At 41.7% G+C, this 14,310-nt stretch overlaps 1 protein-coding gene and 1 long non-coding RNA gene across 3 annotated transcripts in view; both read left to right on the forward strand.

The window, feature by feature from the left end:
- SEC16B (SEC16 homolog B, endoplasmic reticulum export factor) overlaps window positions 1-8,530 on the forward strand; it is a 76,836-nt gene extending 68,306 nt beyond the window's left edge. Inside the window, exons 22-24 of one of the 2 annotated variants that reach the window (XM_067467651.1) lie at window positions 969-1,079; window positions 7,928-8,048; window positions 8,373-8,530. In XM_067467651.1, the coding sequence (XP_067323752.1) occupies window positions 969-1,079; window positions 7,928-8,048; window positions 8,373-8,395 (255 nt within the window). In that variant the 3' untranslated portion in view covers window positions 8,396-8,530. The remainder of the gene's footprint in view (window positions 1-968; window positions 1,080-7,927; window positions 8,049-8,372) is intronic. The other variant, XM_067467652.1, reaches the window with a different exon arrangement.
- A 204-nt stretch (window positions 8,531-8,734) lies between these two features.
- On the forward strand, window positions 8,735-13,333 carry LOC137096945 (uncharacterized). The gene is made up of 3 exons (XR_010909835.1): window positions 8,735-8,911; window positions 10,912-10,967; window positions 12,750-13,333. It is a non-coding gene; the product is annotated as an uncharacterized lncRNA (long non-coding RNA).
- The last annotated feature ends 977 nt before the right edge of the window (window positions 13,334-14,310 follow it).

Raw genomic sequence — 14,310 nt, forward strand, 5'->3', positions numbered from 1 at the left:
TACATAGATTAAAACACCTCATTACAAAAACATACATCAAACATACTTCAACATCAACATATAGCAGTAATAGAATGCAAATTCAAAACTCATGATTCAGAGGTCTGCTAAAAGAGATACGTCTTTAATTTTGTTTTAAATTTTGACAGCGGTCTTCTGGCAGGTAATTCTACAGTTGTGGGATGGTCATTGAAAAGGTCCTTTGGGTAACAGTTCCCAATTGAGTTCAACAGAAGTATCCCCCAAATGACCTCAGTGTACCAATGGGGAAATAGTGCAGGAGAAGTTGATCCTGTAAGTAATCTGGACTTAAACTATATAGTTCTTTAAAGGTCAAAGTCAACACTTTGTACTTTGCCCAGAAACAAATTGGCTAAGTGGAATGACTTTAAGATGGGTGGAATATGCTCACTCTTAGATGTTTCTGTAACTAGTCTGGCTGCTGTGTTTTGAATTAATTGGAGGTTACCAGCATGTGTACTACCATTTGTAGGTCCTCTGTTTCTAGGAAGCGATGCAGCTGGTGTATCAGCAAAAGCTGATAGTAAGCACTCCTGACCCTCACACCTACCTGGACTGACATTTGGAGAGCTGGATCCAGGAGCACTCCCATGCTGCAAACAGTCTTTCAGGGGAAGTGTATCCCTGTCTAGAACTAGTTGATACACTTCCATCCTTAGGTTAGGAGAACAGCAAGCACATCTGTCCTATCTGGATTCAGTTTCAATTTGTTTTTCCTCATCCAGTCCATTACCTCCCCCAGGCATTCATTCAGAGGAGACAGCTTTGTGTATATGTTTTAGTGGAAAATATTAATACGTATTATGAATGTTGATCTGTCTCTGTCTTGCTGGCAAAACAGAGCAAGAAAATGTCAGCCTGATTTTGAAGCCCCCTTTCAATACTCATTGAGTACCCTCTTGGAAGAAGTTCCAACAAACCTCCACACTTGATTTGCTGTCTTTCAGGCATCTGGCTTTGGCTGGTTCAGTTGGTTCCGATCCAAGCCAGATAAGGATGCAGAACCCTCCAAGAAAGTACCAGCTTCCTCGCTAAACTCTACTGTTCCTGTTTCCCAGGTAATTGAGGGTCTTAAAAAGGTTATTTTGTATTGTTGAAGGCTTTCATGGCCGGAATCACTGGGTTGTTGTAGATTTTTTCGGGCTATATGGCCATGTTCTAGAGGCATTCTCTCCTGACGTTTTGTCTGCATCTATGGCAAGCATCCTCAGAGGTAGTGAGGTTCTCAGTTGTTGTAGGTTTTTTTCGGGCTATATGGCCATGTTCTAGAGGCATTCTCTCCTGACGTTTCGCCTGCATCTATGGCAAGCATCCTCAGAGTTAGTGAGGTTCTCACTACCTCTGAGGTTCCTTGCCATAGATGCAGGCGAAACATCAGGAGAGAATGCCTCTAGAACATGGCCACATAGCCCGAAAAAACCTACAACAGCCCAAGTTATTTTGTGTTCTTGTTTTGCAGTAATCTGCATTCTTTAGATTTTAAAAAGCTAACTCATTAACATTCTAAAAAGTAATATACTGCATTTCACTAATTCTAAGACATTAGAATCACTGGCATCCTAGATTCATGGTTATTGCTTTTTAAAGAGGCACAGGAGTGGCATGGTTGCTAAAGAGTGGGAGGGAAGCCAGTGGGGAGCCATCAAGCTTCATCCAGATCTCTCAGTTGGTTTTCCTTGCCAGCTTTACTCCCAGCTGGTCTTCCCTTTCCTTGGCTGAATTACTCCCAATCTCTCCAATGATTTCCTCCCTTTCCTTCACTGACTTGCTCCCAGTTGGTTTTCCCTTTCCTTCATTGTCTTGCTTCCAATCTCTTAGCTGGTTTTTCCTTCCCTTTTCTGCCTTTTCTCTCAATTTCGCAGCTGGATTTCCCCCTCTCCTTCAGCTTCCTTGCTCCTGAGCTCTATGGAGTCTATGATTCCTTTAAGGAAAATATTTTTCCTAAAATTGAAGCTTCAAATTGGTTTTGGAATTGAAAACTGAAACTGAAATTCAAAGAAAAAAGTGGGGTGCATCTTGGAATGGGTGGTATTCTACATTCAGTGAAATATGACATTATTTCTGTGTGATATGTTATTGTGTGTCTTCAAGTCATTTCTGAGTTATGGTAACCCCACAAAAAAAAATCTATGGCTTATCATAATACTTTTTTGTTGGGTCTCGCTCTCTCTGTGTAAGATTTATTCAGAGAGGTTTAGCAATTGCCTTCCTCTGAAGCTGAGAGAGTGTGGCTTGACCGAGGTCACTTGGGTTTTCATGGCTGAGCAAGGATTTGAACCCTGTTTTCATGGGATTGTAGCAGCATGATAGGAGAGATAATATCAAGAAAGATCCTTTCTGGAGAAAGAAAAGTACCGCTTTATTTCCAACTGGGACCCTGGAGTGGAGCTGTGTCCAAAAGCAACCAGAGTGATGATAAAGGCATTGACTATGTCTTTTATAACTCTAAAAATGCAGGCAAACAAAGAAACATGCTTCTACATACATTGACATCATTCACTGCATCACTTTAGCGTCATAGGAATATCAAATTCTATCTTCCAACATGCGAAAGGCATGTCGCTGTATTTCTTTCTAAAGAGCAGCATACAGCTTACAGCTTACATTCATCAATCAAGGGGCCTACTTTGACCTGTCAGGAGGGAGGGGGATAGGCTCCTTACTTTTTACTTATCTCTGTTGGTGCTAGGACGGGCTTATCTCTCCCCTTCCTGGAATGTTCATCCCCCTTTTGCTGTGCCTTGGACACAGATCTCCTTCAGCATTATTTCTAATACAGAGTGAGAACCTCATTTTTCTTACATTTCAATGCTTGTAATGTACATACAATATATGCATAAATAAATATCTATATTTCCTAGTTCAATTCTCAAACCAATACATTATTCTGGCTCTTATGATATAGTTATTATGTACCTGTTATTTTCTGTTTTTCATTTTTTAAAACGTAAAACATGCTTGTCCACAATGCCCTGCCTCACGTACAGAGGAAGAATTGTTGGAGGCTACAGACAGTGTGGTCGCTGTTGCCCATTTTTGGTCAAAAGATACTTACTTGTACTCCTTCTATTTTTTTCAGTTTTATATTAATTTATGCAACACTTTGATACAAAATAAACAAAAACTGAAATTGTGGTGACTTTGCCAGTCATTTATTTTTAAAAAAAATACATTATTATGTTTCTGCTACAAGAAGCGGTAGATGTTGCAGTTAGCACTGTTGCTTGAGGTGATTTACTTTTATGTGTTGCTTCATCCCTTCCCTCTGCCAGCATTCCCCAACAGTCCTGTATTTCAGGATAAGTTTGTTGAGCCATTACCGGCCTTCCCCAGGAGAGACACTTGATAAACATGCAAGGAACTCCAGATTTGCTGGAACAGAATTCGAAAATACCTGTCATAGTTCATCCATTCAGGATGACTGCAAACAGTGAATGGGAACCTAATGCATTGGGAAGGCACCAAAGTGCAGGTAATGGATATGGAGGCATTTGGATTAAATTAGGAGAGAAAAATGTGGAAAGGTAAGAGGAAAGTTGGAAATTATAGAAAAGAAAGTCCATTAGCAATTGGATTTTCCAAAACAAAAGATTAAGGCCGCATTTACACCGCCAGATAATACACCATATTGTCACTATTGACTCATAGAACGCATTAAATGGCAGTGTAGATGGGGCCTAACCACGAGTTTACACATTCAGCAGTAATAAGGTGTAAAGCTTTTTCTAGATTTTATTCCATTGGGCTACAGTAGCAAATGAAATTTAGAATCCTTCTACAAAAGTATAATAAATCCCAACCAATAGCCAGGTTGCGTGGAGGACAACAGGATGTTGGGATAAAGGGTTAGCTGAGCCCTTCTACCTATCGTTCTAGTTGTGTAGAAAGGTTTTTCTGAAAAGGAACATTCACACTCCTGATCAGTATTATTATTATTATTATTATTATTATTATTTTATTTACAGCTTTTATATTTCGCCCTTCTCACCCTGCAGGGGACTCAAGGCGGATTACAGTGTACACATATATGGCAAACATTCAATGCCAATTTTTGACATACAAACATATACAGACATAGACAGAGGCTATTTAACTTTTTCTGGCCGCCGGGGAGCTATTGCTTTCATCGTCCATCTGCGATGCTGATGAAGCACTTCCGCATTCCCCACATGCTTCCCCGCTGGAATGCTTTGCTGGAGTCTTCTTTATGGCCTCATAAATCAGTTAATTTAGCCTCCCCACACTTTAAGGTGGTACCTAATTTTCCTACTTGACAGATGCAACTGTCTCTTGGGTTGCAAAGGTCGACAACAGGCTACACACAATTGGTTGGAAACCCACTCCAACCCAGGCTGGCATCGAACTCATGACCTTTTGGTCAGAGTGAGCTTAATGCAGCTGACACTCAGCCAGCTGCGCCACAATCCTGGTGCTACATGCAGGCCAAAGTGGTCCTGTTCAGGCAAAGACAGGCCATTTCAATCAACTGAATAGATAAATCTGCCTTCTTTTCCAACTGCTTCCTTCTCTTGCTTTGCTCTCATTTTGGCTCTTTCATGATGACTTTCCTCCTCTACTCTGATTCTTTCAACTTCACACACACAGCATCTCCTGTATCTACTGTCAACTTTCCTTTAATATTTAAAAACTAACTCTTGGGGATTCATTGTTTTAGATACTTCTTTCTTCTTCTTCTATTTTCCCCATGTTGATGATAACGTTTAATTTTCCTTCAATCGCGAACATGCTTTTCTTGATCTTCTCCTTCCTTTTTTATCTGTTACTAGATGAAAATACATGAAAAGAATTACCAGCTTGTTTTTTTAAAACAGATTGCATGGCAACTAGTTGTATGGACTAAAATAATAACAAAGCATTATCCTTGTTTCAAGCATCATTTACACGTTAGTATCACCACACTTTGATCAGTTTAAAAGACAATATCAGAAATATGGTCGGAAGAGATTAATACGAATAAAAGTGGGAAATAACAGCAAATAATCCCTGTGTCTAGAGTTTGAATTGAATCAACTTGGAACGGAGACAAGACTAATTCTGTGTTTTATCAAACCCAGTGACTTTGTTTTATATGGATTTATGTTTGATTTATATTTTTAATATAAAACATTTTTTATATTTTTTTTGCTGAGCACACACAAAAAAAAAAAAAGATGAAAGAAGGATGTCACAGGAGTGAAAAGCAAAACAGGAACAGGAATTCAGATATCTTAGTTACTAAAATTTGTCCACTGAAATCCATTTTGAATTTGAAGGATTTTTTAAACATCTTACTCAAATTTCCAGGTTTGTTTCTCCTAAAAGATTAGATTGCCAAATCCTGAACTAGGTTCCTTGTTTCACAAACTTCTGCTGAACTTGGAAGTAACCAGTCACAAATATCTAGTTAATATATTGTCGAAGGCTTTCATGGCCGGAATCACTGGGTTGTTGTAGGTTTTTTCGGGCTGTATGGCCATGGTCTAGAGGCATTCTCTCCTGACGTTTCGCCTGCATCTATGGCAAGCATCCTCAGAGGTAGTGAGGTCTGTTGGAACTAGGAAAAAGGGTTTATATATCTGTGGAATGACCAGGGTGAGACAAAGGACTCTTGTCTGCTGGAGCTAGGTGTGAATGTTTCAACTGACCACCTTGATTAGCATACAAGGGCTGACTGTGCCTGGAGCAAACTTTTGTTGAGAGGTAATTCGATGTCTCTGCCTGCTTCCTCTCTGTTGTTGTGCTGTTGCAATTTTAGAGTTTTTTTTAATACTGATAGCCAGAAGTTTGCTCCAGGCACAGTCAGCCCATTGTATGCTAATCAAGGTGGTCAGTTGAAACATTCACACCTAGCTCCAGCAGACAAGAGTCCTTTGTCTCACCCTGGTCATTCCGTAGATATAAAAACCCTTTTTCCTAGTTCCAACAGACCTTACTACCTCTGAGGATGCTTGCCATAGATGCAGGCAAAACGTCAGGAGAGGATGCCTCTAGACCAGGGGTCCACAAACTTTTTAAGCAGTGGGCCAGGTCACAGTCCCTCAAACTGTTGGCGGGCCAGATTATAATTTTTTTAAAAAATGAATGAATTCCTATGCACACTGCACATATCTTATTTATAGTGCAAAAACATTTAATAAACAATACAATAATCAAAATTAAGAATAATTTTAACAAATATAAACCTATTAGTATTTCAATGGAAAGTGTGGGCCTGCTTTTGGCTGATGAGATAGGATTGTTGTTGTTATTGTGTGCTTTCAAGTAGTTTCATACTTAGGTTGACCCTGAGCGAGGGCCGGGTAAATGACCTTGGAGGGCCGCATCCGGCCCCCAGGCCTTAGTTTGAGGACCCCTGCTCTAGACCATGGCCATACAGCCCGAAAAAACCTACAACAACCCAATATCTAGTTAATTGTAACCAACCTTTTACTCCCAATATTGCAGATATAGTTACATTATGTTATAATAATATATTAATAATAATACTTGATTAATATTCTACCACCATCTCTCTGAAGGGACTCGGGGCAGCTCACAAAAGCATTCTGTAGTGAAACACATATAAAATATACAAATACATAAGCAAATAAAACAATGACAATATAAGTTTACACAACAATTTTACATAAAATATCATATAAATCCTTATTATTAAGATTTAAAATTCCATAAAATACAGCAGTGCCTGCAGATATAAAATATTTATTTATTATTATTTATTTACTTACAGCTCTTATATTCTGCCCTTCTCACCCCGCAGGGGACTCAGGGCGGATTACAGTGTACACATATATGGCAAACATTCAATGCCAATTTTTGACATACAAACATATACAGACATACACAGAGGCTATTTAACTTTTTTTCTGGCCGCCAGGGGAGCTGTCGCTTTCATCATCCATCTGCAACGCTGATGAAGCACTTCCGCATTCCCCGCATGCTTCCCCACTGGAATGCCTTGCTGGAGTCTTCTTTATGGCCTCATAAATAGTTAATTTATCCTCCCCACACTTTTTAAGGTGGTACCTTATTTTCCTACTTGACAGATGCAACTATCTTTCGGGTTGCAAAGGTCGACAACAGGATACACACAATTGGTTGGAAACCCATTCCAACCCGGGCTGGATTCGAACTCATGACCTTTTGGTCTGAGTGATCTTAATGCAGCTGACACTCAGCCAGCTGCGTCACAATCCTGGTGCTGTATTCAAGTATCAATCCAAAGTGTCAGAGTGAAGTACATCACTAAGTCCCTGAGTTTAACCAATAAAATTATAATCATGGTCAAAGGCCTGTTTAAATAGCCATGTTTTAAAATTTGACCGAAAAACTTGTAGAGTTGGGTTTGGTCTAATCTCTCTAGGAAGGACATTCCAGAACCAGGGGGCCACCACTGAGAAGGCCCTTTCTCGTCCCCACCAACCACACCTGAGATGGAGGTGGGACTGAGAGAAGGGCCTCTCCGGCAGTTCTCAGAGCCTGCGCCAGTTCATAGAAGGAGGTACAGTCTTGTAGATAGTTTGGACCTGAAGCATAGTGATTGTTAATTTACTCAGGGATGCCTTTACTCCTACATTGGTGAAACTGTAATATTATAGTTTTATAGTTATGTGGGTGGGTTCTTGTTAAATGGTGAAGGAGGAATACTGCATGACTCAATATCACTTGTTATCCAACATAGTGGTTTGAATACTATGTAGACAATTACTCTGAAAGGCTTGCATTTGAATTGCTACTCAGCCATGGAAACCGACTGGGTGATTTTAGGCAAATTACACTCTTTTAGCCTTTGAGGAAGTCAGTGACAGACTTACGATGACTTTATCATGGGAACACTGAGGACAAACTCTGAAATGAGCTGGCAGCCACTTCATTTCTTCATGAATGTATGACTTCCGTTCTGTAGGAGAAAGGAGCTCCACCACCTCCCTGTCCTCCCACAGAGGAGACACGCTCTTCATCCCATCCTCCTCGTTTTCCTGTTCTACCTCACACAGATGGAAACCCCTTTTCCAAAGGCGCTCTGGGTAAATATATGTCTCTGAGTTGATTACAAAAATATAGCCAACATGGTTGTGACTAGAAGCATGTTGAGTGCAAGGGTTTTTGCTTGTTATTATTTATTGTTGTTTATGACTTTGCTCATTTAGAGCCCACCTTTCCACCCAGAACTAGCAATGCCATTTTCCGTAGTCCCTAGCATCCCACACAACTGACCCAATGTAGCAGAAACATGGGATTGCCAAGGAATTTATCATCAAAAAGTTGAGGGAGGGGAGAAAATACTCTTAAGTATCTAATCCATTGTTAAAGAAATAATCATTTAAAAATGTATACTTTTATTTCCTCAGGAACAAGAAAACGACTAAGCTAAAGCATAGAATCAAAGAGTTGGAAGAGACCTCATGGGCCATCCAGTCCAACCCCCTTCCAAGAAGCAGGAATATTGCATTCAAATCACCCCTGACAGATGGCCATCCAGCCTCTGTTTAAAAGCTTCCAAAGAAGGAGCCTCCACCACACTCCGGGGCAGAGAGTTCCACTGCTGAATGGCTCTCACAGTCAGGAAGTTCTTTCTAATGTTCAGATGGAATCTCCTCTCTTGTAGTTTGAAGCCATTGTTCCGCGTCCTAGTCTCCAAGGAAGCAGAAAACAAGCTTGCTCCCTCCTCCCTGTGGCTTCCTCTCACATATTTATACATGGCTATCATATCTCCTCTCAGCCTTCTCTTCTTCAGGCTAAACATGCCCAGTTCCCTAAGCCGCTCCTCATAGGGCTTGTTCTCCAGACTCTTGATCATTTTAGTCGCCCTCCTCTGGACACATTCCAGCTTGTCAATATCTCTCTTAGCAGCAGGGAAGGAACCATTTCTCCAGATGCCTGAGACCAGGTGAGAAGTCTTAAAGCTCTATGTTGCATCAGGAGAGAGGTCTGCTCTGGAAAAAGTATTATTAGGGTAGGACAGAGATTGAATCAAACTGAGCTTTTGATAATCCCTTTTCGGTGGTGGCCCCTCAACTCTGGAACTCACTCCCTAAGGACATCAGGCAGGCCCCAACCCTGGCAGTCTTCAGGAGGAGCTTGAAGACGTGGTTGTTCCAGTGTGCCTTCCCGGAACAATGATCCCATAGCACTTTGTCCTCCAAAGCGCTTTATACTTTTAGGTCTGCTCGTATGTCTTCCACAAACGCCACTATCACCTTTTTGTCCATGCCTCAGCACTATTCCAATTTTAATTTTTACATTTGGCCTTCCCACAGTTTTAATTGTATGTTGTCTTATTTTTTTGGTCGTGTCAGGAACGACTTGAAAAACTGCAAGTCACTTCTGGTGTGAGAGAATTGGCCGTCTGCAAGGACCTTGCCTAGGGGACGCCCGGATGATTTGATGTTTTTATCATCCTTGTGGGAGGCTTCTCTCATGTCCCCGCTTGGGGAGCTGGAGCTGACAGAGGGAGCTCATCCACCTCTTCCCGGATTCGAACCTGCGACCTGTCGGTCTTCAGTCCTGCCAGCACAGGGGTTTAACCCACTGCGCCACCGGAGGCTCCATTGTTGTCTTATTGATAATGTTATATGTTTATCGTTTATGTTTTATTTTAATTGCTTGTATTGTTGTGATTATTGCCTGTATTGTTGTGTTTGGGCTCGGCCTCATGTAAGCCGCACCGAGTCCCTTGGGGAGATAGTTGCTGGGTACAAATAAAGTGTTATTATTATATTATTATTATTAAAAGAAGTGTATGGCCAAATATGGGGGGTCATCTGGGTTGAAAACAACACATTTGAAAGGGATCTAGGAGTCTTAACATGAATCTACAGTGTGATATGATATCTAGAATGGCCAATATGATTCTAGGCTGCATCAATAAGAGTACAGTGTCTAGATCAGACCTGGGCAAACTTCAGCCTTCCAGGTGTTTTGGACTTCAACTCCCAGAAAACCCAGCCATCTTACTGGCTGTTAGGAATTGTGGGAGTTGAAGTCCAGAATACCCAGAGGGCTGAAGTTTGCCCACACCTGATCTAGATTGAGGGAAGTCATAGTACAACTCTATTCTTCTTTGGTCTGACATCATCTGGAATGCTGTGTCCAGTTCTGGGCACCACAATTCAAGTAGGATATTGAAAAGTAGAATGCATCCAGAGAAGGGCAGCCAAAATGTTTGGAAGCCAAGCCGTATGATGGAGTTGCCATAAGGATGCCATAAGGGAGCAGGTGTGTTTTCTGCTGTTTTGGAGACTAGGATATGGGGCAATGATTTCAAATTGAGGAAAAGTTTCCACCGAAATGTTAGGAAGAACTAATTTTTTTTTGTCGTGTCAGGAGCGACTTGAGAAACTGCAAGTCGCTTCCGGTGTGAAAGAATTGGCTGTCTGCAAGGACATTGCCCAGGGGACGCCCGGATGTTTTGATGTTTTACTATCCTTGTGGGAGGCTTCTCTCATGTCTCCGCATGAGAAGCTGGAGCTGATAGAGGGAGCTCATCTGTGCTCTCCCCAGATTCGAACCTGCGACCTGTTGGTCTTCAGTCCTGCCGGCACAAGGGTTTAACCCACTGCGCCACCAGAGGTTCCAGGAAGAACTAATGATAAGAGTTGTTTGGTAGTAGAATATGCTGCCTCATAGGCTGATCTTCTCTGGAGGTTTTTTAAGGAGAGAGTGCTTTGATTGTACTTTTCCTGCCTGGCGCGGGGTTGGACTGGATGGCCTTTGTGGTCTCTTCCAACTCTATGCTACTATATATTTAAAGCCTTCTATTTTGATGCACTTTATCTTCAATGCTCCCATTTTTTTCTTGGTGCTTTTGTTTTGTTTCAGGCATTTGTTCTGGTTTTCATAAAATACTGTCAAATACCTGCACTTTGTATTTCCTCATTCATTTTTTAGACTAGCTTTCTCACTTCCCCAAGAAGAGGCCTACTTCACACTTCATTCCCACTAAGGTATGGATTATGTACTTGGGTGTTTATATCTGTGAAAATCCTTCAAGCCCTCTTCAAGACAAAAAAAAATGTAAACATATTGTAGAAACACATTCAACAAAATTAGACTAGCAAAGATATTTTGCTGCAAGAGGGTAGAGGACCATACCTATTCATTCTACCTATATAAGCAGAATAACCCTTGGCATTGGTGAGGGACTGGCAGACCTTCCCTCTATAATAGTGGTTCTCAACCTGTGGATGTTTTGGCCTACAACTCCCAGAAATCCTAGCCGGTTTACCAGCTGTTAGGATTTCTGGGAGTTGAAGGCCAAAACATCTGGGGACCCACAGATTGAGAACCACTGCTGTAAAACATTGGTGTCCCACTTTTTTTGACCAGGGACCATTTTGACCAGGGACCACTTGACCAGTGACTACTTGACCAGGGATCACTCACCAACATTAGTACCAAAAGTGTTACGAAACAGTTTTTGGTCAACTTTAGATTTGGTTTGGTTATTTGGGGTGCTGATTCAGAAAATAGTATTAGATAGATCACATAAGCTCTAGTTTTTGATACAGAACATATGCCATCCAGTAGTCACCAAGTGCTTGCACATAGAAATCATATTTAATAAGACTCGGCACTATAAGAGGGTTTTGCGAGACCAGTCGCTCTCGTTGTAACGGTGTAGTAACGGTGAGGCTGTGAACATATTTTAGTTCTGTTGGTCCACAGACTACAGTTTGGGAACCACTGCTCTACAGAGAAGGATGTAGTTCTTCCAGCCCTGTCCTCCAACAGCTCACCAGTTGCTCTTGTTGTAACGGTGTAGTAATGGTGAGGCTGTGGACCATATTTTAGTTCTGTTGGTCCACGGACTACAGTTTGAGAACCACTGCTCTACAGAGAAGAATGTAGTTCTTCCAGCCCTGTCCTCCAACAGCTCACCAGTTACTCTCGTTGTAACGGTGTAGTAATGGTGAGGCTGTGGACCATATTTTAGTTCTGTTGGTCCACGGACTACAGTTTGGGAACTACTGCTCTACAGAGAAGGATGTAGTTCTTCCAGCCCTGTCCTCCAACAGCTCACCAGTCGCTCTTGTTGTAACGGTGTAGTAACGGTGAGGCTGTGGACCATATTTTAGTTCTGTTGGTCCATGGACTACAGTTTGGGAACTACTGCTCTACAGAGAAGGATGTAGTTCTTCCAGCCCTGTCCTCCAACAGCTCACCAGTCGCTCTTGTTGTAACGGTGTAGTAACGGTGAGGCTGTGGACCATATTTTAGTTCTGTTGGTCCATGGACTACAGTTTGGGAACCACTGCTCTACGGAGAAGGATGTAGTTCTTCCAGCCCTGTCCTCCAACAGCTCACCAGGACTTCACACCACACTACTTCCACCTGTTACCAAGGCAGTTCCCTTATATTTTTCCTGATATTGGGGCTCTAAAAATAAACTCTGGCAAAGGGATTCTTGAGAGTGGTTTTCCCTGCTGCTTGCTTGGTTTCCCTGGCAGCCACCATTCTCAAAGGAGTTTTGGTCAAAGTTTCTGAGACATGGCTTTGTTCCATAGGCCTGGAACAGTGCTCAAGTTTTTCAATAGAGTGAGGGTTAGACTGCTTGTTGGGGACTAACATTTTAAATTCTGTCAAACATCTCAAACACTGTAATCATGACATTCATAGCAATTAGGGAGGAGTACAGCCAAACTAGACATATTTGCAAACATTTATTCTGTTTGTGTTATTTTGAAAGCTGAGGGTAAGAAATTCAACACTTTTCCCCTCCTTAACAGGTCACCGCACCAGCAGCAACTTGCACTGGATACCAAGAATAACAAACTTCTCAGTGACATTGCTCCATCTCATCAAACCCTCTCAAGACAGACCAGAGGTCACATCCTTCCTTGAACCTATCTATCTACAGGGTAACAACAAAAGTTTGGAAGGAAAAACAGAAGTGCCTTTTCGCTACTACTACAATAAATGACAAAACTAAATCAGAAAACAGCCACAAACAAAAGACACACCTACATAGACACACACACAAGCTATACTAACAAATGAACAAGAAGACAATTCTATGAACCTCATGCTCTTCGTGTTATGGACAGCTCTCACAGTTCTTTGGGCCAAGCATGTGCACTATAACTCCCACAATCTAGTACCATTAGCAATGGTGGATGGGGCTGATAGATGTAAATCAAATTGATGCAAATGCCCAAAGAATCTCTGATCTGTTGTTAGATCTCAAAGAGGTGGCAAAACTTTACCTGGGTAGACTATTTGTTTAATGGATTCCTATCTCAGTTTTCTTCCCAAAATATGACTCTCAGGTGGCTAAAAAAGACAAATAAAACAAATACTATTCAAACATCAAGCAGATTCCAGTTCTGAATCTTTTTTCCTGAGATCCTAGACTCCCTTTCAGTTACAGTAGATCAGGAGTGATGAACATTTGATTCTCCTTGTTTGATTCTCCACTATGGAGCTCCTGGTGGCGCAGTGGGTTAAAGCGCTGAGCTGCTGAGCTTGTTGACCGAAAGGTTGCAGGTTCAAATCCGGGGAGTGGCATGAGCTTCCACTGTCAGCCCCAGCTTCTGCCAACCTAGCAGTTCGAAAACATGCAAATGTGAGCAGATCAATAGGTACTGTTCCGGCGGGAAGGTAACGGCGGTCCATGCAGTCATGCCAGCCACATGACATTGGAGGTGTCTATGGACAACGCTGGCTCTTCGGCTTAGAAATGGAGATGAGCACCAAACCCGAGTTGGACACGACTGGACTTAATGTCAGGGGAAAACCTTTACCTTTACCTAATTCCCACTAGTTCTGGCATGGCCAGGAATGCTGAAGGTTGTGGTCCAACATCTGGAGGCAGCAAATGGCAATAGCTTCTACAGTGATACTAAGGAGGCATTTCATGAATGCATTCTTCTGTGGAGTCTGATATTATATAATAACTAACTGAGGATGGGGTTTTTTTGGGGGGGGGGTAGTGATTTTTAGATAAATGATAACCCAAATTTGCAAGATACGTCATGTAGCCATATTGAGACTTAGAAGTAAACTGAATTCAAAGGGAAATTATGTCCAAGTGAATGGTTTAACACAGAACTGAAAGCTTTCATCTAGCATGTTGCCAAAGCAAGGGAGGATGTAATTTTAACAATCATTACAAAGATTCCATGAATGTAGCATTTGTTGGATTTTCTTGGTGGGTCTGTACGTGGTTTGTATGTTGTGTTTCCTCATCAGCTTCCCTATGCGGTCAGTGGTTCCCTTGATGTATGGCAAGAACACTTTTCCTCTGGGTGGATCTTCATCTTTACTCTCATGGCTTGTTCTTGGTCTTGC

This window comes from Anolis sagrei, chromosome 4 (assembly GCF_037176765.1).
Source record: "Anolis sagrei isolate rAnoSag1 chromosome 4, rAnoSag1.mat, whole genome shotgun sequence".
In the NCBI taxonomy this organism is placed as follows: domain Eukaryota; kingdom Metazoa; phylum Chordata; class Lepidosauria; order Squamata; family Dactyloidae; genus Anolis; species Anolis sagrei.